Source organism: Phalacrocorax aristotelis, chromosome 2, assembly GCF_949628215.1.
Source record: "Phalacrocorax aristotelis chromosome 2, bGulAri2.1, whole genome shotgun sequence".
Classification (NCBI taxonomy): domain Eukaryota; kingdom Metazoa; phylum Chordata; class Aves; order Suliformes; family Phalacrocoracidae; genus Phalacrocorax; species Phalacrocorax aristotelis.
This window is the reverse complement of record NC_134277.1, coordinates 18725794-18751982: the sequence shown is the minus strand read 5'-3', so window position 1 is coordinate 18751982 and position 26189 is coordinate 18725794. Positions and strand designations below refer to the sequence as shown.

General features: G+C 37.7%; 1 protein-coding gene across 2 annotated transcripts; it reads right to left on the bottom strand.

Annotated features, from left to right (window-relative positions):
- Nucleotides 1-141: 141 nt before the first annotated feature.
- LOC142052462 (protein nucleotidyltransferase YdiU-like) lies at nucleotides 142-26189 on the bottom strand. 2 transcript variants are annotated; one of them, XM_075082591.1, is made up of 19 exons: nucleotides 25872-26189; nucleotides 24500-24618; nucleotides 24130-24258; nucleotides 23321-23385; nucleotides 23159-23215; nucleotides 22961-23059; nucleotides 18327-18394; nucleotides 17569-17656; nucleotides 15735-15804; nucleotides 15033-15105; nucleotides 14210-14293; nucleotides 12035-12164; nucleotides 11339-11383; nucleotides 11170-11251; nucleotides 10987-11079; nucleotides 7935-8014; nucleotides 7014-7057; nucleotides 1199-1278; nucleotides 142-869 (listed from the first exon to the last, which is right to left on the bottom strand). In XM_075082591.1, exons 1-19 carry the CDS (start codon nucleotides 26077-26079, stop codon nucleotides 747-749), a joined length of 1737 nt encoding a protein of 578 aa, XP_074938692.1. In that variant the 5' UTR covers nucleotides 26080-26189; the 3' UTR covers nucleotides 142-746. The 2 variants fall into 2 exon arrangements, with proteins under 2 accessions (XP_074938692.1, XP_074938693.1); XM_075082592.1 differs by lacking the exon at nucleotides 25872-26189 and adding an exon at nucleotides 25562-25710.

The window sequence follows — 26189 nt, the reverse complement described above, 5'->3', positions numbered from 1 at the left end:
ATTAAATCCATGCACCAACAATCTTTCTACTACTATCAAAAGGTACCTTTTCAAAAGAGCAGGGAGCCAGGCTTGATAGTCACCTGACATCAGCAAAGACACCAGAACTTCTTTTTGGGCAAGTCACTCCCAAGACAGACATCTTTGCTCACTATTTAATTGAATTTCCTTTAAATCTTTGTTGGGACAAAACAAAGATATCTCTGGATGGGACAAAACAAGGTCAAAAAGAGAAAAGGTGGTGAGGTATAAGGGTAAGATCATCCTCTGTTCCAACTCAGCAAAAGACTTAAGAACATTTATGTCTTTGGAATACAATTATATTTGAACAGCGTGTAACAGCAAGGAGGACATTCATCAAAATACTGTATGAATAAACCTAGCATAGATGGATTTTAAATTGACCAGCCATTAGAAGTTATTGAGACCCACCTGATCAGCCATGAATTCTGAGTGGTTAAGTGTGACAGTTTGGCAGAACTTAAATATTGCGACTCAAATTAACGCACAGCTGAATACGAAGGGCAGAGTCATAAATGCCAATAGAATTTACTGATGCAACCATACATAGCGGTCCATTTCTTTAGACTTTATAAAGTTGGTCAAGACCTTCTCTTGCCTAGCAGAGTGGCAGATTCCAATGCACAAAGCAGAAGGGAAAGAAGCTCCTGTGGCTTGATCCATTAATCCTACTTGAAGGGCTGAGCTTTGACCTTGATCATTTTTCTTGCTTGTTCAAATTGCTCTCAGGATGAACAGCTTACTTTAAGGTCCTTGGCCCAAGCTGGGGGGCGCAGGGAGTAGCCTGCTTTCTCTGCAGCCTGCTGTCTCTGAAAGGGATGTTGTAAAACCTGCTGTAGGAGATGAACCTGGAAGCAATTAAAATGGGTAAGTTTTTACACAAAATGTTTTCCTGCAAACGAGAAGTCTCTGCTACATCATATTAAGCACCCTCCTGGCTCCAGAAACTATGCCATGAGTTGCTTACTGTTATTAGTACTACTATTAACATAGTCACTACTGTTTATGTTATAATTAACAGTAATAATAGTTTTGTTAATATTTTAAATAATGATCGCTATTATATAGTACAGTGTTGGTTCAAGTGTAGCAGAGGTTCAAAGTGCAAACGCAACAACTCTTTCATTAACAATTACGCCAATTATTAATAAATATGTCAAGAAAGAAAGAATTTTACCTCCGAGAAATCATTCAAATCAGCTTTTTGCACTGCTGATTCTGCCATCCAATTCCTAAGTATGTATCTAGGATTAACAGCTGAAACCAAAAAGTAAATCATGTTAGATTTAGTTAGACACATTCAACAAAAGCAAAACACAGTTATTGAAACATGTCATTGAAATCTTCAAGGTTTAATGTGCAGATCAAGAAAAAAAATGCATTAAAAAGGCATGAATCAATCTATTTCTTTTTATGAGCTGCTGGAAGGATTTTTTTAAATTTCACAATCAGTAATGCCACAGTGCCAAACAAAAATCAGAATCGTATAGAACATCACATTGATACACGAAGGATTTCCTGTTACGAACATCAGCGGACTTTTCAAATGAGATTAGTTTACCATGGCCTATGTTCTTGCTACATTGTTGGAAAGCATATTTCAATGTTGCCAATACATGAATGAATATTATATTATTTAATGTAAAAAGGAATTGTTGAGATAGTCATTCAAGTATATGTACTTAGATATTCCTTCTTCACTATCATCTGTAAAAAGTTTGGCCATAAAAGCCTTTAATGTTGGATTTCAGCTGTGTTTTTTAGAAACTACTTTTCAACTTTGTCATTCCTTTTAGTTTCCAGGGAGGTGGGGGAGGTCCACAGTGTCTTCCACAACTGTCTGCTGTATCTTCTTGGAAACACCCATGAGAGCTGCACTGCTTCTCTGGCATCTTCCAGGCTGATGCTGTCTAATTAGTGGTAGGGAGATTGTAGAGATGTTGCAAATGAAGCTGCTGAATTAGTGACCCAGGCTGTATCTTATAGGACAGCAACTAACAACTCATAAAAGGAGTTCACTTGAACTCTATGCCGAGGAAAATTCTCATAAGCACACATGGCTTTTATTACCAATTTTTTAGCAGAAAATGTCAACACAACTCTCTCTTTTTGCTCTGCAGTTAAAGCCTAGGATTCTGCTTCAGAGAGGTTTCCCTTTAAATAATGATCAAAACAATGGTACAGAATAACTGTAACAAACATTTCAAGCTTGCACTGTATATCCTAATTTCACATTGGTCTGCATATTTTTTCCCAGATTCAGTGGCTGATTATTGCCTGAAGAGATTAATCAGTGATACCAAAGGCATTATCACCCACGGCCTTGAAACTAAGAGTCTGTGATTTATGGATGTACACAAACTTTATCTGTTCCTTCCCTTTCCATTGATGTCCCAGTAGGTTTTATATAAATAAATCTTAGTTCAAACCCCATATTTTATATTATATATTCCTTTTAAAAAATCAATGTAGCTTTATAAAACATTCTTATAAATACTCTTAAAGCATGTTTGAAAGAGGGCATTAGAGAAAGCAGAGTATTCATCAAAACCAGTCCCAAATTTCTCTCTACTCAGTTCCTCTAGTCAATTAGTTATGACGTTATTTTATTTACAAATAGTTAATTACATTAGGAGAGGGATGATCAGAAACAGCATTTTGGATAAAAGGATTAAATTTAATCTATTTCCATTTCCCAATTCAGTCTCTCCTTGCATCTCCTTGCACTGCTGCTTCAGCTTGCAAACATAACTTGTTTATCCTAGCTGGGTCCAAAGACAATTGATGTCTTTGAGAAAAGCGATGACTGGCTCCTCCTAAGGTTCTGTGGTCAGACAATCGCAGGATATTCATATTTAATAGCTCCCTGCACAGAATTAGTGCCCAGTGCAGTGAACAGACTTCTCTGTAATAAGTACTGCTTCTAAAAAGCACCATTTAACCAGCTAACAAACCAGAATTTACTGAAGCTGTGTAATCAGTGAAACAACACTTGCATGATTATTTTATGTATCGCAACACTGAATGATAGCCATTTTAAGCCACAAGATTTGACATACAGCAGCGTTACACAAAGGGTCTTTATGCTCTTTACAAAAGCAAAGGACAAAAAAATCACTCTCTGCTCTAAGTGCTGAACTCTGGCCACTCATGTTCCCACCCGAAGAGAGAAGGTGAAGCCCTCTTACAAAATCAGAACATGGGCTGAAGCCAGAAGCATCTCGGGTGGCACGGCCACTCCCTCCTTTACAGAAGCTGCCCAGGTAAGAGAACAACATTCCGGCACAAGGTCCAGGTGCTGACTTCGATGAGAACGAAGGCTGAGATGCAATCCGCCCAGATACAGACATTCTTCTTTTTCACATTACTGTTGCTCGGCACGTATTTACATATCTTAAACAAAAGCCAATAAATACGACTAGCTATCTGGAACCCTGATAACCTTCACATAGTCATAGCAACACCCTGCCCTAACTGCTAAGCAAATCGTGGTTTCCCACTTGCTAAAATAATTTGCTGCGGCCAAGTATTTGATTTAATCCAGTAAATGAGTTTTCAACAGTAAAGTGTGATAACAATATGAAAAGAACATTTTAAAGGTAGAGAAGTTAGCATATGACTCATACAAAAAATGATAGTTCACATTAAAACCGTGACTCATATTAGCAGCAGAATATTTGTCCCAGAAATATATTCTTAACAATTGCAAATTGACAAGTTTCACAGTGGCATTAAAAATATCTGTAATTAACACAAGTGACAAGATAATTATGAAAGAGTAAGACAAGCCAGATAAGAAAAGGACAAAGCAGAAGAAATTCTGTGCCCTTATAAGCATTTTGTGATCTGGTCTACAATTTTTTTTTACATGTTTCCTTTGTAAAGGAATACAGTTATAGACTTGCATTGGGATTTGCATTGTCAAAACTTTTTGAGCAGCTCCTAAGGAACTAATTTTAGGCAGTACAACATCAAGTGCTACTAAGAACTAAAAACTAAATGAAGAGAAAAAAATAAAGATAACGAACAAGTGATCAGCTTCATATGCTTCAAGGTAATGCGCTTGGAGAAGTGAGCTATTTTACTACACTTACTAATGATGAGGGAAAGGTGATGAATAATGAGGTGTTAATGTGACTATATTCAAGGTCAGTCAATACTAAAGACAGCAATATGAAATTTAGTGGGACTTACCAGCCCATATAAAACTCTAGGGAGCCATGGCAGTTTTGTCTTTAACATGAAGTGCTGGGTAAAAATGCACACTTGACTGAGTTGAGCCAGATTTGTGCTGCAAGTTGTACTGACAAGGGACAGCTGTTAACAAGCAAGTACTTAAAAAAAACTCCCAATTTTAAAGAGGCCACAAGGGGCTTCTAGGAGATCTATTTAAATGTATAGATGTAAAAGAGAACAACAACAAAAAAAATACTGTAAGAAACTTCAGTCATACTGTAATGTGGAGCAGCTAGCAGAAGTGTAATGAGATTTGTTAAATTTAAAAAGAAAATGTAATTTTAAATAAAACCATAACAAATTAACATCAGTAGCCTATTACAAATTTCTGCAGCTCTGCTGTATAAATACAGAGTGATGACAGATAATATGGAAGAAAACTAACTTAACCATGAATCTTTGCATATCAAGTTTTGGGCTGCTACCAAACTGAGACCACTCGCACAAGTGTGATCCTGCAGGCAAAGCCTTTTACTTGTTTCATCTGTCTCATGTACTATAGATCCTCTGAGGTGCATGTGGAAAAATACGATGCTGGTTTGCAGAAGATCATCCCTAAACTAGGATCCTTTCTGATTTGGAATAAAAACTCAGAATGTCATTATTTTCTCTAAAAGCAGATTAAAAAAAACCATAGAAAAATAAGTGTGTTTAGACAGTTATCAGCATTACATTTTAGCTGAGGAAAACAGGGGAGCTCAAACCCTCGAAATAGTAGTTAAGAGCCTTAGAGTCCCACAGTTGAAACTTCTTAACCCTACCAACATACACATAATAAACCAAACCTTTCTTCTTGGTAACTGTTTTCATATTAACTTTCTTAGAATACATGCAAAATTCTAAGATGTGTTCTTAAAGCTGGATAGAGCCTTGGTTAGAAAATGTGGATCCAAACTTGAAAATCCATGTGATGATAAACTGTGCCCTATGTAGTTTTTACTATTACTGAAAGTCAGTGCTATCTCCTTCCATTTTCATACTAAATCAATATAAAGCTTTTAAAGAAAGCAGCCAATCAATATCTAACAAAAGAGAACAGCCATTTCCATTTGAAATTAAAACAAAACACCCTGCAAAGCAGCCTAACACTGAAGCTTTTATCTCCTGTGCAGAATTTGATCAGATCCTGCATTCCCTTCATTCCCTTTTGGCCAGAGATTTTCAGTTGCTTATTGTCTTTTACAGGCAAATTTCACAGTATTACCACAGCCTACTGCAGCTCCAAAAAAATCTCTCCCTGAGCAAGTCTTAGAATTTCATACCTGCTGTTTCTGCTGTGATAGACAGCTAAATGCAGTACCTCTACCATTTTGTATTTAGAATAACTTGGAGAATCAAAGTACCTTCCTTTGACTTCCATGACTATATAGTCCTTTCAAAAGTAAGGTTTTTTTTCCTCAGGTGCAAGGGAAAAAAAAAAGCATTGCCTATCAGAAACCTGAATTGTTTATAACATGTAGAAAGCATATGGACATATTTGAACACCTTGACAAATCTTAGTCCACTGAGCCTGCACAGGATTCCCTACCAGAATCTTTCCTGATGTTATCAAAGGCTCATCACCAGAGAATAACAATGTACTTCTGAGCAATGCAAACTGACACATTCACAGACTGATAAAGGAAGGAAGTACAGATCAAGGAAAAGATGTTGCTTGCACTCAGGAAAAGCAGAAACAGCAGAAGAGGAATAGCATCTCTCACAAGGAAGTAAAACCCTGGGGGCCCTTTCGGGGAACACCCTACTCTGCAATTAGGAGTTACAACTTGGGGAGCAGCCACAGCATTTCAGGACACGAAGGTGAAGCCCCACTTGAACATGACAAGATACAGACAACCATGTTCCCAAGGGCCAATAATCCTTAAGTTCTTAAAGAGAATCAAAAGGGGGGGGGGGGGGGAATTAAGTCCCCATGCACCAAAGCATGGAACAAGCTTTCATCTCCTGAACCCCCAAATAGAAACTGTGAAAAAGGGGGTAAAAGAAAAATTAAGAGAAAAAAGAAATATAAAAAGGTAAACAAAAATAAAGGAAAGAAAAATAAACAAGTAGGTAAATGAGGATTGATATGGAATAGACCATAGCTGGACAGCTGAGTTGGATTGCTTCATGTTCACATCTGGTGTGACAAAGGTGAGAGCAGCCTTTGTGGATACTGATAGGAAAAAGCCTTCTTCATGAGGTCATGAGGTCTTCATCACTTGTGATTTCAATCATCCGAAATACGAACAGACATGTGCTTTGTCACTCCAAACTAGCAGAATCTAGAGAAGAGCAACTTGGACTAGTAGTTGTGGTACATTTCCATTATCTCAGGCTCTTAGGCCTCCGTCAACTGATATGACTACAACTGCATTCACAACAGAAGGGGTTTGGGCCAGACCAATTTCTTCAAAACACAGTTAAATTAAGGAATTTTTTTTAGGGAGGGGAAAGGGAGGCTCCCTAAGGAGGAAGCGAGCCTCACTGTGCCCAATGAACTTGTTGATCATCTAGCTTCTGTAAAAAGTACATATTCACAGGTCTAGCCATACACACGTGGCTAGATCCTAATCACAAGAGTGGGTGAAACCAGAGGTCGCCACAGTGAATGTATAGTACAAGATTTGAAGCAGTGTAATGAGAGTTTCTCCTCTTCAGCAAAACAGCGCATTTTAGTTCTCCTCAAAAGGAAAAATAACTAACACTAAAGAAACCTATGCAAACAGATAGTTGCCATCTCCAAGCATATGATTCCTTTGGATTGTTTTACTCACTTGTCATTCTTGTTCTTCTCTTTGTGTCTGAATCACCCTTGTTGCTATATATGAAAAACAAAGCAAAAGGAGAAAAAAGAAAGTGCTTTAGCTAATGAGGGTTATGCTTATTTATTTTTAGAAATATTTCATTTGACTTTCATTAAAATCATTAAGTGTTCTGCTTTTGTGTTCAGTGGAAGTGGGTGTGAATCTCTAAGAATTATTAGACTGGGAAAAAACTGAACAGTTTCTTGTAGGTTTTGTATCTTGTATTGCTTTTTTCCCTTAAGAATTGTATTTACTGACTAAAATTCCAGGTACCTGATATGTACTTCTTTTCACTATTATCAGCCATGCATACCATAGATGACTAAGAAAAACACATTATTTTTTATTGAGTCAATACAAAAGAATTAGTAGGAAGTTCTAAAATGCATGTCCCTATGTATGTAACACCAGCGGTTTCCAAACACAGCCTGTGTATTCACAACTCTTCAACTTCCACCCCTGTCATCCTAAAGTAATGTTATTACATAGTAAACAATATATGTATTACCAGTAATGAAACACTATTCATCCCGATGTATTTGCAAAGCCTGTTTGTGATTCTTGGACTGAATCTGTAGGACTGGTATTTTAACAAAAATTATTAACCAAAGAAATCTGATCGGTTGCTTGATGAAGGACAAAACCCACACACTGCTCCTCCCATGTCATTTTTATGTAGCTGTGTGTCAGAACAGAACTACAATAGTAATTATTATAGAATCTAGCACAATCTAGAACCATAAAGACAAAAAAAAGGCATATGAAACCATGTTTGGGCCAATTTACCAGACCTGCTAAAGATTATGGAAAATTGTTGCAGATTAAAGTTGCCTGCTTCTGGCAAACACACATCCGGTGTTATTTTTACACTTGAAACTGGATCAGACTTACCGATTTAATCTCAAGAGGTACATAGTAACCCATTCTGAAAATAACTTGTGTTTACCCAGATCCTGAAGAGCCCAGAACTCCTAAAGAGAAAGAAACAGTTAATGGCAGGTAATCAGAATTTTGTTCCTGTTAAGAAAAAAACAAAGTAAGCAAATGAATATTAAAAGGATTTAAGAGGGAAACATATGATCACCCTTCAAGGAGTTTTCTCCCCCAAAATCCTACTAGTATCTTTTCCTTGGTATTTAAATTATTTCTTTTGCTGGCACGATACATCTATATTAATCCATCTCTGTTATGGCAAATTCTACCTAAATGCCTCCAGCATTTCACCCCTATTTTTCCTTGGCTTATTGTCTGACCTATTTTATTTTTTTAGGCTACGTAAATCTTCTGAGTTTTATACATGGATCAGATGTATTTGCAGAGAAGGGATTTTTCCAAAATTGTGGAATAAGGAAAATATATTGATAAAGAAAGATAAGGTGTGGAGAGAAAGGGAAACTTAAGGGTACAGGGATAGGAAAAGACTGAGGAGAAGAATAGAGACAGTAGGAGAGGAGGAAGGGAGAGGAGACAGAACTTGGAAAAGGCAAACAGAGAAACCAGAGCTTTGGGTTGCTGCCTCCAGTGTTGGACAACAACCACAAACTAGGCTTCCCTGGCTGACTACACTGAGCTAACAGCTGCTTCATATTGCTCAGCTGAGAGAAAGTAGCCAAAGCTCACAGACATAAAATTAACTTCAGAAAAAGAACAGATCAGAAAGAAATGGACATATATAAAAGGAGGTAAACAGAAGATATACCAAAAAAAAAAAGGGGAGGAATTAAGAAAGGGAAATTAAAAGCAAGAACAAAACAAAGTTTTGATCACATCTGTGGTTTTTTAAAGGAACGGGAGTAAAATAAATATAATGAAAACCACAGTTGAGTATAAAAACGAGTTAAAATTACAGAAGTGACTAAGAGCTGGGCTCAGGCAGGTGGAAAACAGGTGAGTGTGGGAGTCAAGCATTTGTTCAAAGGTGTGCATGGTTAGGCTGCTTTAGGAGGAATCTCAGAATGTTTCCAATTATTATTAAATGTACAAACTCCTGCAGTGTTCCCAAAGGATTATGGCATTTTTAGGTCAATTTTGGTGGGCAGCTGAAAAAAACATAAGTGATCTACAAACCAATACGAGAACTTACTTTGCTACTAACAAAGTATTAGTGTGTGAATGAATAGGAGGTGAAATTACTTTAATATAAAAAAAAAAATCTTTAAAAACCCCACAACTTTCTACCAGCATAAAATTATACCTGCTTTACCACATCAGTTTTGAGACTCAGAACTTGGGGGCTAAATCATTTCACTGTGTGAAGAAAAAGGTCAGCTGCTACCAAGTGAAGGCTGGAAGTGACCCTCGGTGTAGTAGCAGGGTCACAACTACACCACGATTGTTAGTTCCTCAGCCTGCACCTTCAAAGAAGGGGAGATGGAGTTGCCATAAATGCCACTACTGCAGTAGTCTGGGAGTGGCTCCGTACTGCACGAGGGTGGCTTCTGTTCTTCCTATCATACATGGGCCACTAAGAAATGGAAAAATCCCTTTAATTCTATGACAAAAATACCTTCCCTTACAAACGTACCCACTCTCTTATCACTCCCTGTGTACAAATGATTAATTCCAAAGCTACACCTCATTGTATTTTTGTTGCTTACCACTAGAAAATCTCAACTTTTTAACTATTAATGACCTCAAGCTTATAGAAAAAGTCAGGTTAGACCTTTTCTTGTTCTTAGTTAACAGAAGAAAACAAGGAGAAACAGAATTTGGTCAAAACCACTTAATTATCTAGGACACAATTGGAGAAAGCAACAGCAACCCCTCATTTTCAGTCTATGCTTTACGTACAGTCATTCTGCTCCATGAAACAACCTCCTAAGTCCACCTGCTTTCATTTTAAATTAAAGACAAATGGAAATAAGTCAGAAGTTAGTGAAAGGCAATGAAGTTTCCCAGGCAAAGTGAACGATATTCCTCACATGGAAAAGGCACTGTATTAAAGAAAAAAAAGGAAAACATTTTGGCTCTTGCAAAAAGGCTTCCTACTTTTCTTTCCAGATCAGCTACTTACAAGCTTTCTTTTCAGAATTTGCCCCCTGCATTTTTATCCAATTACTACTTGCCTAGCATCTTACTCCAGTTCAAACTTTTCAGCTGTATTTCTACTTCTAAAGATTGCACTATATCCAGGTAAGAAGTTTATCTCTTTTCTTTTAATGCTCTCATCTCTTTTATGGTTATTCTTGGTCCTGAAGAATAAGTTTAGGCTGAGTTAGCAGCAACACAGGATGGGATGGCAGGCTGAGCAGGACAAAATAACAAAATGTATTCTTATGCTTTAAGCTACATTTAGAACCAATCTTGAGCCCAAGGAAGGGCAGAGGCCACTATGGGCTGAGATTCTAGCAAGAGTTTATGATGAGATGCGATCTCACTTATCATTAGGTGCCGAGACAAGCTGATGGGCCTGAGAGCAGAGGTTTAGGCCACCTGGTAAAACCATGTTAGGAATTGTTTGATTGACCCAAGGCTGAAAATTTCCGTATGAGCCCTGTCCAACTTCACTTGTGTCTTATGAAATACTATAAGAAGGTATTCTTAAGCAGAAGAAAAAAAAAAGAGTGGGGGGAGAGGGAGGAAAGTTCTTCCTAGCAGGCCCATCTTAAATGTGAAAAAATCACATTCCCACCTGTGTATGAATATTTATGACTACTCATATTGGACCTGTACCAGGGGCTGAAAACCCGACTTCAGCACTCTTCATTAATATATCTTTCATTAGCACTCGTTGTTAATGCATCCTTCATTACCAGACATAGGCTTAACACAGGGTGGTAGCATGACACAGATGTTAGTCTCCTTGTCCCTTAATAATTCTACAATGACACATTTCCCAGACAAATCATGTCTCGAGACATCCTCTATTGTACCTGAGTTATGTCCAACTTGATTTACTCATTTTATATTAAGTACTTCTAAAACTGGGTGCTTGTATTAGTACCTCAGGAATACAGAGCTCCTTTAACTGGTCTTCAGTAATTTCACTGAGCTGTCGAAATGTCATTGTAAAATCAGCCTTTGTATCTTCCATAAGCTAGTGAAATAAAGGTACTTCTATCAGTGTTTTTAAAGTATAGGGTATCAATTCAGATGTTTGCCAACAAAATTAGCAAAGCAAACTCACTTTTAGGAGGAAAGCAATCAAATAGTTATCATTCTTATTCTCCCCAAGAAGACCCAATTTTGTTCTGAATAGTTCTGTGAAACTGAAAATAGTAACAAAGTAAGGAAATTGTTACACAGTATAATTTATAGTATTGTGACTAGAAGGTCTGAGTTCTGGAAGTGCATACCGGCTGTAATAGTGCTCACCATACCCCTCCAAAATCTGGGAAGCTCTGCAAAAACAAAAGAAATTACAAATTCTATGGAACTAAAATACTACTGTGGGTACAATCCTACTGTACACTAAACAATGAAACCTTCCTCTGTCTGATATCTCACAAACATTGATATTCTGAATCAACTAGGATCTACAGTGGGAAAAAGACTGAGGGGAAGCACTTTAACAGGCTTCAAATACATAAATATTTGCTGCAGAGAACAAAAATACCATGTTCTTCATTTTCATACTAAGAAGTCATGAGTTTAAACCACACAAAAGAAGATTCATACTAGGAATCTTTACAATAGGATATTAAAATACTCCCTTATTACTTCAGAAAGATGTATGGTCCTTATAAGTAAGCATCTTAAAGAACAAGATAGAATAGAAAATTACAGGCAAAGGTCCTACCTTAGTGAGAGCGGAATGGACCACACAACATCTAGGACTGCCTTCCAGTCATAATTTGATATTATTTATGACCAATTAAAACCTTTTTCCCCTCCCTCCAACCTTATTCTGGCCAATACGGATCCAGAATCAATTTCCACTTAGAAAAAAAGATTTTAAAAGTTAATCCTTTCTTTCTTATGCATATGGTGATTAGAGGGACTCCCACCTCCCTAGTTCTTTTAAGTGTTAAGATATTTTAAGTATTACTTACAGCTGCTTTTGCCTGGGATCCAGTAAGGGGTTTAGAGCTTGTAACAGCTTGCTCAGATTAAACAGCCCAACATTTGCCTGGTTTCCTATTTTGTACCTCCTTTCATCATCAGATGTGTTTGGAACAAAATCTGTTTCAAACAAAACATTACTTTTCCATGACAGAGTAATTACAATAAAAAATCAATGTAAAAATACTGAAGTGCATTCATTTTTATACAGGAAACTAATAAAAGCTCTAAAGTTAACAAATATTTAAAATCAGATCACAAGGACACTTACTTACAGTGAATTAACTCAAGTTCTATTACTTGCAAATCTAAGGAATACATCCTTCACAGGTAAGTTCCCATGTGTCACAAGTGACATTTTCCTAACTGAAGGTACAAACTAAATTCAAATGTTTAAATAGAAAAAGACCATTTTTACACTAAAAACTTATTCAATGTTTTTACTACATATAGCACTACTCTTTAGGGCACAGAGACTAAGCAAACAACTGGACAACCAGACTCAAGATTTATAAGCATTTCTGGAAAAGTAACATGTATAAACATGTATTTAAATAAATAGGCCACCTAAGCAAGATTTTTTTTCAGTTGTGCAAGCAAGCTTTATGTAGTCGCATTAAAATTAGGGCTAATGTGTTCCAAGATGCAAATCCATTACCTGGGAGATAATAAATATCTGCTATGCAAGTTACAGGCATCCAGAAGTAAAATGTATGCATATGTACAGCACCAGTCTCTGAATGGATGCAGTATGAGCCCCTTGCTCAGATCAAATGCAGATAAGCTGATCAATGCACACAGCATTGCCCGAGTCCTCAGAGGACTTGAATAACACATGAAGCATTAAGGAGGAGACCTGTGACACATCTCTCAGATCTGGTGAGTGGTTCAAACCTGAATTTTAAGTCTAAAGCAGTTCAACTGGTTCTAGGGTGTACTGGCTCTGGCTGGGATGGAGTTAACTTTCTTCCTGGCAGCCTATATGGTGCTGTGTTTTAGACTTGTGACTAAAACAGTGTTGATAACATGCCAATGTTTTAGCTACTGCTGAACAGTGCTTGCATGGCACAAAGGCGTTGTCTGTTCTCACTCTGCAACCCCAGAAAGTTAGGCTAGGGGTGGGCAAGGGGCTGGGAGGGGACACAGCTGATGCCAACTGACCAAAGGGATATTCCATACCATATGATGTCATTCATGTTCAGTGGTAAAAAGTGGGAGTAGTTTTTACAAAGCAGTTGTTGCCTGGAGACTGACTGGGCATCAGTCTGGTGATGGGAGGTGGCGAGTGCTTGCCTTTGCATCACTTGTCGGTCATCTCTGCCCCCTTTTTCCCCCTTCACTTATTCAACTGTCTTTATCTTGACCCATGAGCTTTTTCTCATCTTTGCTCTTCTAATTGTCTTCCCCAGCCCACAGCAGGGAGGACTGAACAGGTGGGTCTGTAATTGCTGGCTGCGTTCAACCCACCATGTAGAGGAAGATCTAAAACCAGAAAAGCCCCACCTTTTCAATACAATAGAAATGATATGACATTTATTCTCATGAGATTTCCTTAATTTGAGGCTGCAGTCTTATGAAAACAGATAGTGAGATAACCACTGCTGTTCTGAAGCTTCTCAGATGCAACCTCTGAACAATAATCCAATAATATGCATTTATGGACATACTGGACCTGTATCTACCAATCCCAGACTGACTGAGATCATACTTTCACAGAAAGGTTGACATGACTGGGTAAGTTTGATTTATTTTCTTCCAACATATAATTCTGCGACTATAAAGCCAGAGCATGATGCATGCAAAGTTACTGGACACCACTTTTGCTTTTGGCTGCTTACAGCAATACACAAATTTTAGTTTTCTAGGCTTCTGTTGTAGCTTCTGTTCAACTGATGAAGTTCAACTGGAAACGTTCTCCTGAAAATGGGTTTAATAGTAATATTTCATTAACAAGACTTTTAGCACTTGAAATGCAACCTTTATAGTGTATCAGAGAACTGGCCTCTGATACAATTTTTCTCCTTAAAACTGCAAGCAATACACATGCTTGGAATCTTTCTGCTCATAATGTTAGGAGTTTTCATGCACACAGAAACTACATAAAATAAATTCTTTATATTAACTTAAGTTAAAAAATTCTATTTAAAAACAGGTGCTACACTTACTTGGGTCATAGGAGTCCATAAATCCAAATGGACCATAATCTATTGTTATGGATAATAAACTGAAGTTATCTGTATTGCACACACCTACAATGAAACAAGGAGAAACAAAAGTTAAAATTCTACCGGAACCCTGTAGTCTCTAGAATATTTGTTGTGAAGTAGACCCACTGAATCTAGAGAACCTCAGAGCAGTTATCTTTCAGAAATCAGACTCTGGAAAACAAACTTTTCTCTCTTACTCTTGACCTGGCATGCATTTTAGGTATGAAAATGAAAAACTGCTACATTACCTTGTATCTGGTTTCTGGACCTAGATGGCACTGTTTCCTTTTCCTTTCAGTGCTACACAGTATTGAAACAGCATCTTGCAAATTGGTCATTAGCCACTTCCTTGCAAGTTGAATGGGTGCTATATTAGCAAGACTATGCTATTTTATTTTTCATAATATAAATCTGAAACAAAGGTGGACAGCACTGTATGCTATGCACTACAAAAGGCCAGGCTTTTATGTAGATGCATCAAATTCAGCGCAATTAAAATTATATATGACATCAATATGTGGTCTTTGTACATCAGACAATTACAACAATTCTGAAAATCCTTGCTCCCGTATTCTTGCTTCTGTCAGATACAGTCATGCTTTGAAAGATCAGAAAGCGGTCCTAACTGTTACAAAAAAAACTTGTATATTAATGCATAACAGATACTGCTGTACGCGAAGACATCAGAAGAACTGAAGAACAAAGTGACAAATAAAGCCATCTTGAAGTATATGACTATAGAGTCACTCCTGTAAAGCCAATGCCATCTACTGCAGCTTACCATGTGCAAACCCCACAGACATCCACAATGCAATCAGATCTGCAGTCTCTGACACGACTGTAGAGAAAAATTCCTAAAATCAAATACATCTTTTACTTCAAGTCCTCTAAATCAAAAATATGGAATACAAAACAACATAAACAATTGATTCGCTTTAGAAATATGTCATACATTCTATTTTTAAATGTGTTTCTCTGTCAAGACTTTTCATTCACATTCTAAATGACGTGACTGCACAATAACCTTACCCAGCAAAGGCTATTGTTAAGTACATGCAGATGCCCTAACAGAAAGTAAAAAGTCAAAAAAAGAAACAAAGGCACTATATATACACGAGTCTATATACTAGTATATACTACATATACTAAATTTCTACTATTAAAAACATAATTCATCACTTCAAGTGACCATTGCTCACTTAAAACCTGAGCAGTAAGAGAACAAAAAATAACAGAAAATGGAAGCTTCCCAATAAACATTTTCCTAATGAAAAGTGGTAAAGAATGTTCATATTTGACTTTGAGGACAAAAAACTTCAAGCAGTAGGTTTTTACTGAAGAGAATTAACAAATTTTCAGTAATAAAACCTAAAAGCTTACTTTAAATTTTAAAATCTTTTAAAACTTGAAACTTTGAAAAGCTTTATGTAATTTTTGTTCACATTCTTGTGGAAAATAAAAATAAATTTTAAAGAAGACTTACCAGATATCTATCTGAATCATTCATGGCTATTGATGGAAAATGTTCTTGGATGATAAAGTCTAGCAATCTTCTGTAATAGGAGAGCCAGAATTCTTTAAACAAAACTGGTACTTTTAGAACTGATCATTCAACATTCTTGTTTCCAAACAGCTAAATGCTGATCTACAGCTTGCTGCAAACAGTTACTAGAAAACTCAGTCTATTTATGCCAGCGAGTCTTGGATTATGCTTAGTCCTTATTACATTAGCCTTCCAAATGCTTAGAGATAAAACCTAAGGTCCCAGTCATAAATACGACTGGAGACTGCCATGTAGAGTTAAAATTATGGCCACATGTTAAACTTCCAGAGCACACCAGGATCTGGTTTTGCATGCAGTAATATCATTTTTTTAGAAAAAAAAAAAGTTTGTACATCTGAAAAACAGTATATGATTACAAGGAATAATTCTACATCAGAATTCTCACTAAGACAATTTTATGGATGAATTCTTATGAAGTAGGGTTATTTGCCATAGTAACTAGCCCTTCCCAAAACAGTGGGGATACATGCATTAAAAATTGCAGCGCCTGTCAGATGCACATCTTTGCAGATCTAAAGCTTTTAAAGTAGAGCAGCTGGCATTTATTACATTTAATTGCTCCGTGGCTCTTTTGTGGTCAGAGCCAGCCAGGGCCACTGGCACAGGAAGCTGTAAGCACCATCTACACGTGGGGCAGGCAGCCTGGGCAAGGGCTGTGTAGCTGCACACACAAAGATCTCGATTTTACCGTCTATTGTTGGAGCAAATCACTGAACTCTCCTCAACCTGTGATGATTTTATCAGAGTATCTAGCAACCTGACCTTTAGAAGGCTGTCCAACCTACTGCCTCTGAATTTTAGCTGGTTGCTCCAGGTCATCCTCTTTCAGGAGGACCTTCTCTGAGGAGGACACACAGACAGTCACACTAGCCTTGGCCTGCTCCTTCCCACTCTTTCTGAGGCCCCCTCCAAAACAGGCAGGGAAGAGTCGTCTATTTTGCATGAATGCAAGTGATCTTTACACGCTCCTTAAATCCAATCGGTCACGAACACTTTAACCAAAAACAAAACCAAAACAAAACTTAAAAACAGTTCCTTAATTCAGTCTTTTAGTTTTACAACTAAAATCTGCTGTGAGATTTCAAATAAAAGGAAACAAAGACAGAATAGAGCAATGCGGGAAGTTAAATTGAATTATCAGTTACTACAACGTACGACTACTGCTATGAGCTCTTGCCCGTTTTCAAGCACCCCAGAACAATTTCCATTGCTCCTGAGGAGAAATGACCAACTTCTAAATATTTACAGTAGACCTAAAAATTTGTCATGCTAATTCCTTGACACATATTAATATTGCTAAGAGGCTTAAAACTGTGCAATAATTTCTCACCTAGTATACTTCTTTGGTTCTGCATGTTTCTGGAAAGCATATTTTATACATCATACTTATGCTAGTGATTTATTTAATATTTCTGTTAATTTAGCTTCACAGATAACTATGAAAAATGTAGGAACTTACACTTTAAATTTACAAATCTTTCCAAAACAAACAACTCCTCCCTAGTGCTTTGTTACCAGAACTACTTCAGCTATAAAACCTTTCTCATTTTGTAAGATCCAGGCCTTCAAAAACATCTAGGGGGTTTTACACTTATGAGGAAAGATCTTTTGTGTGCTTGTAAAAAATAGCAGGTTATCTTTCTAAATTATGCTATCTTCCTTTCTAAATAATTTATGTCTAAATTCTAACATTTTAATATATATTTGATTGTTAACAAAACTAATACAGTTACTATGAAGATTAAATTCAAACCTTTGTAAGTCCAGTTCCCCCGAATGAGCTAAGATTTCTAAGGATCCTATACGAAACCACGATTTGGCAAGACGTAGCACTATTGCACCTTAAATATAGACACATGTGTTTAAATGTAAACAGAGTATCAGCAAAATAAAATAGTTCGCTAGGAACAGCCATCATATGTTGTTTCTATAGACACAGAATTTACATATGCATAGTTAAGCTGGTATTTTTCTAAGTATGCTCAACGTATAACAGATGAATGTGTATACTATTATTTGACTACACATACATTTTAACGATAAAGCTTCATTTGCTATACCAGCAAACACAGGCAAAATTCCAGTACTGTATTAATACTAGAATTACTCCAGAGATGCTAGCAACAAAGAAAGAATCATCATAAATAGATTTTCCCCCATGCTATGCCATTCCACTCTTTTACAGAGCAGGTGTAGAGATGTAGCAATGGCACAGCCACAGTGGCGTTCCTGCTGCCCTAGTATTGGTATTGGAACAATAGGAAACTTCCCTAGTTTGCAATATCATTTTTGTAATGGAAAGTGAAAATAAAAATTATACCCCTACAAACACATATGCAATAATCATAGCAGACCTGTTCATAGGGCTTCATTTCTTTAATTAAGTTATGTTTCAGACTGATTTTCTGAGGAGAGGTTTGATTACACATGTATGACATAGTAAAATTAATCTTTGCAATGGAGAATTAAGTTACAATGTTGCAACATATTATTTTGAAATGTGTTAATTACCTCTTTCTTTCTTAATATTTCCATTGTAAAACTGGTCTCTCCACACATCATCATCACTAACAACTAAGCTGTAACAAACAAGAAATGAACATTAAAAAGTTATCTCAGGAAAAATAACTTACAGTAAAGATCAAGTAATATTTTATATAACTTTATTTCTTTCATAAAAAGAAAGATCTTTTTGCTGGCATTGCTTTGTATTTGCAAATGGCACAGGCAAACAGTAAGTCAAGGCTTACCAAGCTTCATTAGAAAGATGCATTTATTTTGTATTTCTACAATGTTGTCCAATTTCCATTACCTACGCTGCTCTTGGGGAAGGGTTTGCATTCAAAAAAGTACTGCATTTATTTGGAACCTCAGTGACTGATTAGTGTGATGATAACATTAAATAAGTCACAATTTCTCAGGGGACAAGAGCAAAATGAGGAGGACAGAGAAATTAGAAAATAAATTGTTGCATTTGATGGAGGTTTCCCTTCATGTTGTCTCAGGAACTTCGGGGACAGATCTGGGACCCTTAGCAATCAGGAACTCTTCAAATAGTATCAACACACAAAAAAGGCATAATTTTGATGATACATTATAATTATCCCTTTCTTCCTCACTCTTACTTGTACTTGGATTTTTAAAAACAATTTCTTCCTTTCATTTGCCTTAAAATGCTGCACATCCCATAAATTTTCATGTTTATCCAAATATTGAGATTTGTGAGTGCCTGGAACAACTTTGTGTGATGTAAAATATTTCACAACTTACATTAATTTTATGAAATAAAATATGCGATTTCACTGTGTTTTGTGTTATACGAGGGAAAAATAAAATTGAATCAATCCTCACAAACTATGTAAGGGCATCCTATTCCCCTAAGGTAATGTGTAGAAAGTTTCCTCTCCAAAGCAGCTGGGATTACGCTGACAATTCAGCAGAAGTAATGCTTGGTGCTATCTTCTGATAGAGGCATTGTCCCCTCAATAGGTACAGAAAGCTTCTGTTCAAGAGTCTAGCAGCAGGAAAATTTAGCTCAATTTGTGTAATTCTTCTTTATCTTTGCTTGCTGATAACTGAAAAACATTCTTCTATTCAGGAGAGACATGGACCTGTTGGAGCAGGTCCAGAGGAGGCCACAAAAATGATCCGAGGGCTGGAGCACCTCTCCTGCGAGGACAGGCTGAGAGAATTGGAGTTGTTCAGCCTGGAGAGGAGAAGGCTGTGGGGAGACCTTATTGCAGCCTTTCAGTACTTAAAGGGGGACTATAAGAAAGATGGGGACAGACTTTTCAGCAGGGCCTGTAACAATAGGAGAAGGGGTAACAGTTTTAAACTAAAAGATGGTAGAATCAGACTAGATATAAGGATGAAATTTTTTACAATGAGGGTGGTGACACACTGGCACAGGTTACCTGGGGAGGTGGTAGATGCCCCATCCCTGGAAACATTCAAGGCCAGGTCGGACGGGGCTCTGAGCAGCCTGATCTAGTTGAAGATGTCCCTGCTCACTGCAGGGGGGTTGGACTGGATGGCCTCTGAAGGTCCCTTCCAGCCCAAACCATTATATGGTTCTATGATTCAAAATAGCTGGGGGGGGCATGCTATTTGAAATGTAATGCAGCTACTTATAGCTGCTCTCTATTAGGTAGTTGAAGACTGCACAGAAGACAGAACCAAACTTTCCTTGGAGGTACACAGAAAAGGACAAGATGTAAACCTATTATTCCATTCATAAATATGACTAAAGGCAGTCACAGAGTTAAAACAACTCCCAAGTGTTAAATTTTGAGAGTACCCTAGATTCTGGTTTTACATACTTTAGCATCAAAATTTTAGAAAGATTTTAGTTGGACCAAAAATGTGCGGTATGCATAAAAACAGAAATATGTACAAAAAGTCATGAAAAGCAATGATTTGTCTGAATTCTTACACAGTGCAGTTGCTTGCAACAGTAACTGTGGCTTTGGAACGAAATTATTATTATTATATTTGGTATTTTGAAGGTGTTTAGTAGCTATCCAAACTGAATGTTCTCTGTTAACTGCAAAGAACAGGCAGTGAACTGTTCCAGAAGGAGGGAAAAAGTATCTAGAAATCAATCTGCGCCTGTTACTGGAGCTGTACTGATACAAACAACATTAGGAATTTTTTTTTTTAAAAAAAGACTCTTTTGGAAAGAATCATATATGATTGGTATGTCTGTAGGATTAAGTACAAAAAGCGCTGACATAGATGAGAAGTAAGAAGAAAATCTTAATCCTTCAAGAAAAACAAAAATTTTCAAAACCAGGGAATGAACCCCAGACACTAACAAAATACTGTGTGTATCACAGCACCAGGGGACAGGAGTCAGAATAATAAAGCTACTAAATGTTACTGTTTTGAACAGACCTCTGCCAGAAGGGTTGTTTCTTTCTGGCTGTGTTACTCTTAGCAGGCTCTCTGCAAAATTCCTGCAGTATACCATCACTTCTCTTATCACTGACAAAAAATCCATGGGGCTTCAACATTTGGTTAGTTACTAATAAAAGTTAATGGATGTGGAACACTTAAGAGCTGGCCAGATAGCTGAGCAGCCACATAAAGATGCCCACACCCCCATTATAAAAAGAGTTTTCAAACGGTCCCTGTAGCTGGTAAGTACCATTACTTGTGAGAAGGCAGCAGGAGACCAGACGTACACTCCACCACAGGAAACAGGGCACTGAAATTGCTCTTACACCAGAGGAGCTGGAACAGCACTTACAGAAGGACAGACGGATTATATCCCTCCCTACCCCTCGCTCTAGTTTAAGGGCCTGACTTTACACACCTGAGTGCTCTGCTTGCTGTTTTGCATAAACACCAAACCCTATGCAAGTAAGGGCCACTCTGAAAACTATGCATATTGGCTCACTTTTTTGACCTAATGCATAACACTGCTCACTGGTAGTCCCAGTATGTGACTAAAATGGTACCATATGAAGAAGTGTTCTTTATCTGACAGTACAGTCATCAACTGTTGCACCCCATTGGGAACACAGTACTTGAAATTAATAGAGCAAACCAACCTGCTGGGTGTTCTGGAATAAGCCGTAAGGCTTTTCCCCACACTTCTGCCAAGACTTGACGAGACCTCTGCAAGTGCATCCCACCAGCCTCAGTACAACAGCTCCCCATTGGGAAGAATATGCATATCAGCTGGGGTTTTTCAAAATGAAGTCTTGTAAACAGTCTGGAGAGCTTGTACAGCAGTTAAGAGAGCCAAGCATTTAACAAATTTGCCAGCAGAGAACTAAAGCACACTGTGTACTCAGTAGAATTGTGCACAGTTAAGGAGTAATTTCATATTGGTTTTCCACCGAACAATTTGTTGAGAGGACAGCAAAGAAAGGCTATAACCTTGCCAGATGCTTTCCTGCTGATATTCAGACAGATTTAAAGTTTTGCATTAACAGCCAACAGCAAATGGTCTCAAGGTGAAGTCAGTAAATAAACCATCAGAAATGTCATTTACAAACACTGCACTTCAACAAAGCTAATGTGTTAGAATTAATGCTAGAGAGATTTGCAGACACTCTGCAAATACAGACACCTAGCCATGTGGCAGCTCAGTACAGGCCTTTTCTGCAGAACATTTACTTTCTTTAAAGCCTGAAATGCCAGAGTACAGATATGAGACTACTGGGAACCCAAAATGAACTTGACATTTGAAACACAATCATCTGAAAAATTCAGTTTACTGAATCTTGAGAAAATCATCCAAATGAGTGAATGTATTAGCCTTCTTTGGTTCAAACAGAATTAGTTTTAAATTATTTTTTTAAGAAAACTCCCTCTCTGCTCAAGGGGTATTTGCACAAATAAGGAATTGAGAGCAATTACCTACATTCAGTACTCCCTCCAATATTAATGTCTATTCATCTGACAATTTTTCCTACCAATCTTAAAAATTGCAACGAGGTGACTATGGCAATACAGAAATAGCCATTTTCAATATTTTCCTACTTGGCATAATTCTAGAAAAATTAATCCAAATGCTCAACTTCAGTGTAATAGAAGACTCACTTATTAACCATGTAAAATGTATTAATAGACTCACTGATCACCCACATACACTAAAGGTATTATTATTATTTACAGGGCAGGAATCTAGTCCTGCTGTTTTTTCAAGTCTTCTGGTGAGCAACAAGGGAGAGAACAATTTTATTTTTCTTAAAGAGAAGAATCTCTTGACTGCAGTATCATAAAAGCTGGAGCTAGTGTCAGATATAATCGCTCAATCTAACTTCCATTTTTTACTTTCTCTACAAAATGAACCAGATTTCAAAGTAAAGTAATTTAGTTAAGACAGTCTTAAAAGTTAGCAACAGCTGTTCACCACAAGACACAGACAGCACACAGTATTGTATTCAAACAAAGGAGTACTTAAAAGCATACCAAAGACAAAAGTGAATGGATTAATTGCTGGAGCTCATTATTACTGGAAAGTTTTATCCAAAATCTATGAAACTGGAGGGATATACTTTGTTCTGATTGCATACATATGAAAAGAAAGAGCTATCCTCTTGGAAATTAATTGTCCTGCTTTACAGATGCTCAGTGAAACTCAGTCACAAAATTACCTGTAAATTAGGATGCTGTGAAAAAGAAAAGAAAAATACCTAGCAGCTCTGCTTGTAGGAATTCCAAGGTAATGCATGGCCTCACTACACAAAAATTCTCGCACAGAAGAGCGAAGCACAGCTCTTCCATCGCCATTCCTATGGAGAACAGAGAAATAAGGAATAGGTCATAAAATCAAATCAAATTTCAAAAAGAAGACATCCAGTTTTGGTGTACCTAGATTAACTTCAACTTACCTGGAGTATGGGGTTCTTCCTGACCCTTTTAACTGTAGTTCCCACCTCTCACCATGCCTGCAAAAATACCATTAGCATTTCTAACGGTACACCTCGGGCTATGCATGAAATCAGCTAAATAGAATACATAGTTGAATTAGTTGCTTAAAAAAACAGTCACACCTGTTTGTATATACTCCGATCAAGTGGGCTCTTCCATCACCCAGCTGACCCGCCCAGCTACCAAACTGACAAAGATGAAAATCAAGTTATTGTCTTCTATTATTTATAGCAGTTTTCTTGAAACAGTACAAATTACATGTAGGCTCTCTGTGATCTGCACAATATAATGACACGTTTGTTCAGGTAGTCATTAAGGTATTGATCCCTAAAGCTGTATTTCCACGCTCACACCAGTAATGAATCAGAAAACCACAGAAAAATAATAATGCCAGTAATCCCCATTTATTTTCTCTACCTTCCAGCTATGACATAGAGCTACAGCCCTGACTCTTTTTTTTGTAATGAGCCTTTAAGCTGACACAGCTTGTAATTGTTTTTTTTAATTGGAAATTACAAATCAAGTTCTACTCTTCCATTAATAATCTTACCCATTTCAATGAAACTCTTAGTAATGATGGTACTGCAGTGAGGCTCTGCCCTTCTTCACTCCTCTGAGCTGATAATACCTATCATGAATCAGCTTGTCAGGCTGCAGGGGTGCTAAGCAGACTCCGCAGCTAACAGAAGTTAAAAAGATAATTTGCTTCTGGCACCAACAGAAGCACAGAAAGTAGACATGGTAGCATGAAAGAATATTATAGTTCACTTCCACCTGCAGCTTCTTATGAAGAATACATCTGCAATCAAAATGTTCATAAATGTTCATATACTTACAGGCATGTACTCATACGCTTACAGGTATTATCAAGGTACAATTCACATGAAACGCCCGACATAATTCTACCTGGAGGAATGAGTGGCATAGTTACCTGATGACCCCCATACCTATGGGCCAATGGAACAGACCCAACTATCACGTTCCCACCACTGACGAACTGAAGAAAATCAGATGTTTCTTTGACAGATATATCAAGATCCAAAATATTTTCAAGAACTTCCTGGAGAAAAAAAAAAATACAGATGACACTTGAATTCGATCAAGTTTTCAGTGGTAATTAATATGTTTTCTTTACAGATTTCGTTATTAAAAGACAACTCACAATATGTTTTAAATGTTCCATTTGTTTAAAGTATAAATTGATGTTTTCACAATAAATAGTATATAAATATTAAAATATATTTTAGTACATGTATTAACAATCTCTGCTACTTAGAAAGAAAGAAAAAATAATAGCCAACCTTTGAAACAACTACAAGACGAACTCTAGATTTAAAAGGTGTAGGATAGACAATTGAAAAAATGCAGTTTCTCACATTACGGACATAATTTTCCTGGATCCCATCAGTTGGAAAAGAATCTGTACACATGAAACAAACAAAATATGGGTTTTTTTAAAATCATATTATTCTTAATACCTTTCCTCTTTAATCAAAATACTTCAGAAGCAATTAGAACCCACAATATATATTAAGCCTGCATGAAAAGGCAGCCCAGATAAATTCAGGATTTTTTCCTGTTTGGGAATTTTGAAAAGAAGGACTGAATTCTGCAGTTAAAGAAACTTGCAGGGCATGCCAGCTTTAAGATATAAAACATATTTAAGCGTAGATTCAGTTAACTCTGATGACAAGCCTCGGGGCAGTTTCATATTGCACTCAGTTACATGCAACCCTAAAAGATATTTGCATGAGACAGAAAAGCTCAGCTACCCCACAGCTGAGCGACATAGCGCAACAGGCTAAGCCACCGTGCACTGGTCACTGTGGTACGCAGCCCCTGTGCAGCGACGATCACCGAGGAACCTAAGGGACCAGCTTGAAGCCTTCTCTGAGTAAACAGCTAATGAAAGGGTCAGAAGACGCAGTTCTTGCCGCAGCATAACATACGTACTCAAAAGATGTTCTTCATTCTTCCCCCAGACCTACTCCGTGCCCTGATCCATGGTAACAGAGGGCAAATATTGTTTTAAAACATCGGACTTCGTGTTTTAACATCTTTATGGATTTTTGCTTGCAACAATCTTACGATTTCATGTTAGTTATAAAATCTAAGTACCTCATAGTCACCGTTTTGTACAAATTTTAAGTTTTTAACACGTTTTTTAACATACATGTTTTTAACATACATTAAGATGTAACAGCATCTCTGGAGATTTGCTGTTAGCCATGTTTCTCTATACCTCTAACGACAAATCCTGTTATGGCCAGCTGCCACAAGATTTATTGCTGATTATTTCTTAACGCTCACAAGTAATTATATCACTCAAAGAAACTATTTCTGTAATGTTATCTATAAATTACCTTTATTGTTACAGGCAATTCTGTATGCCTGAGAGCTACACAGCATTGTGTACTTCATATCAGGCATCAGGTTATCAATGTTGCATTAACGCATAATTGGGACATATGCATCTCTGCATTACAATCATTTACCAATATACAGATTTAAAAAAAAAGCTCCTTATGGTCAATTGAACTTCAATTTTAAACGTAGTAAGTATTCGACTGGGGACATAAGGTCTTCACTTGGTTACTACTTTTGTAGCTGCTACAACCCATCAGCAGAGCAGAGCCGGGGCCGACAAGAGCCCGCGGGCAGAGCGGGGCGTACCGAGGAGGCTGTCGGAGGCGAGGGGCCATGCGCAGAGCCCGGCCGCCCCCCGCCGCCGCAGGCAGTGCCCCGGGGCGGGCTGCGAGGCGTTGGTGCCGCGAGGGGCCGGGCAGAGCCCGCGGGAGGCGCACAGGGCGGCCGGCCGCCCGGCCACGCAGGCCCCGCAGGCGCAGGCCAGCCAGGCGGCCAGCCAGGGCGGCCACCGCATGTCCCCCGCAGCTCGCCTGCACCAAACCACGCAAGAAAACGGCTCGAAGTCTCCCTCCCCTCGCGAAAGCTCTCCTCTCTGGCCTCTTCACAGAGGTCTCAGGGTAGAGC

What these genes read in the sequence shown, in the direction of transcription:
- LOC142052462 (XM_075082591.1), bottom strand. Translation starts at nt 26,079, where the DNA reads ATGCGGTGGCCGCCCTGGCTGGCCGCCTGGCTGGCCTGCGCCTGCGGG. An exon ending in GGTGAGCACTATTACAGCCG is followed by an intron (nt 11,252 to 11,338) that starts GTATGCACTTCC and finishes TACTATTTTCAG; the next exon opens with TTTCACAGAACTATTCAGAA. An exon ending in AGGAGCTCTGTATTCCTGAG is followed by an intron (nt 8,015 to 10,986) that starts GTACTAATACAA and finishes CTTTCTCTTTAG; the next exon opens with GAGTTCTGGGCTCTTCAGGA.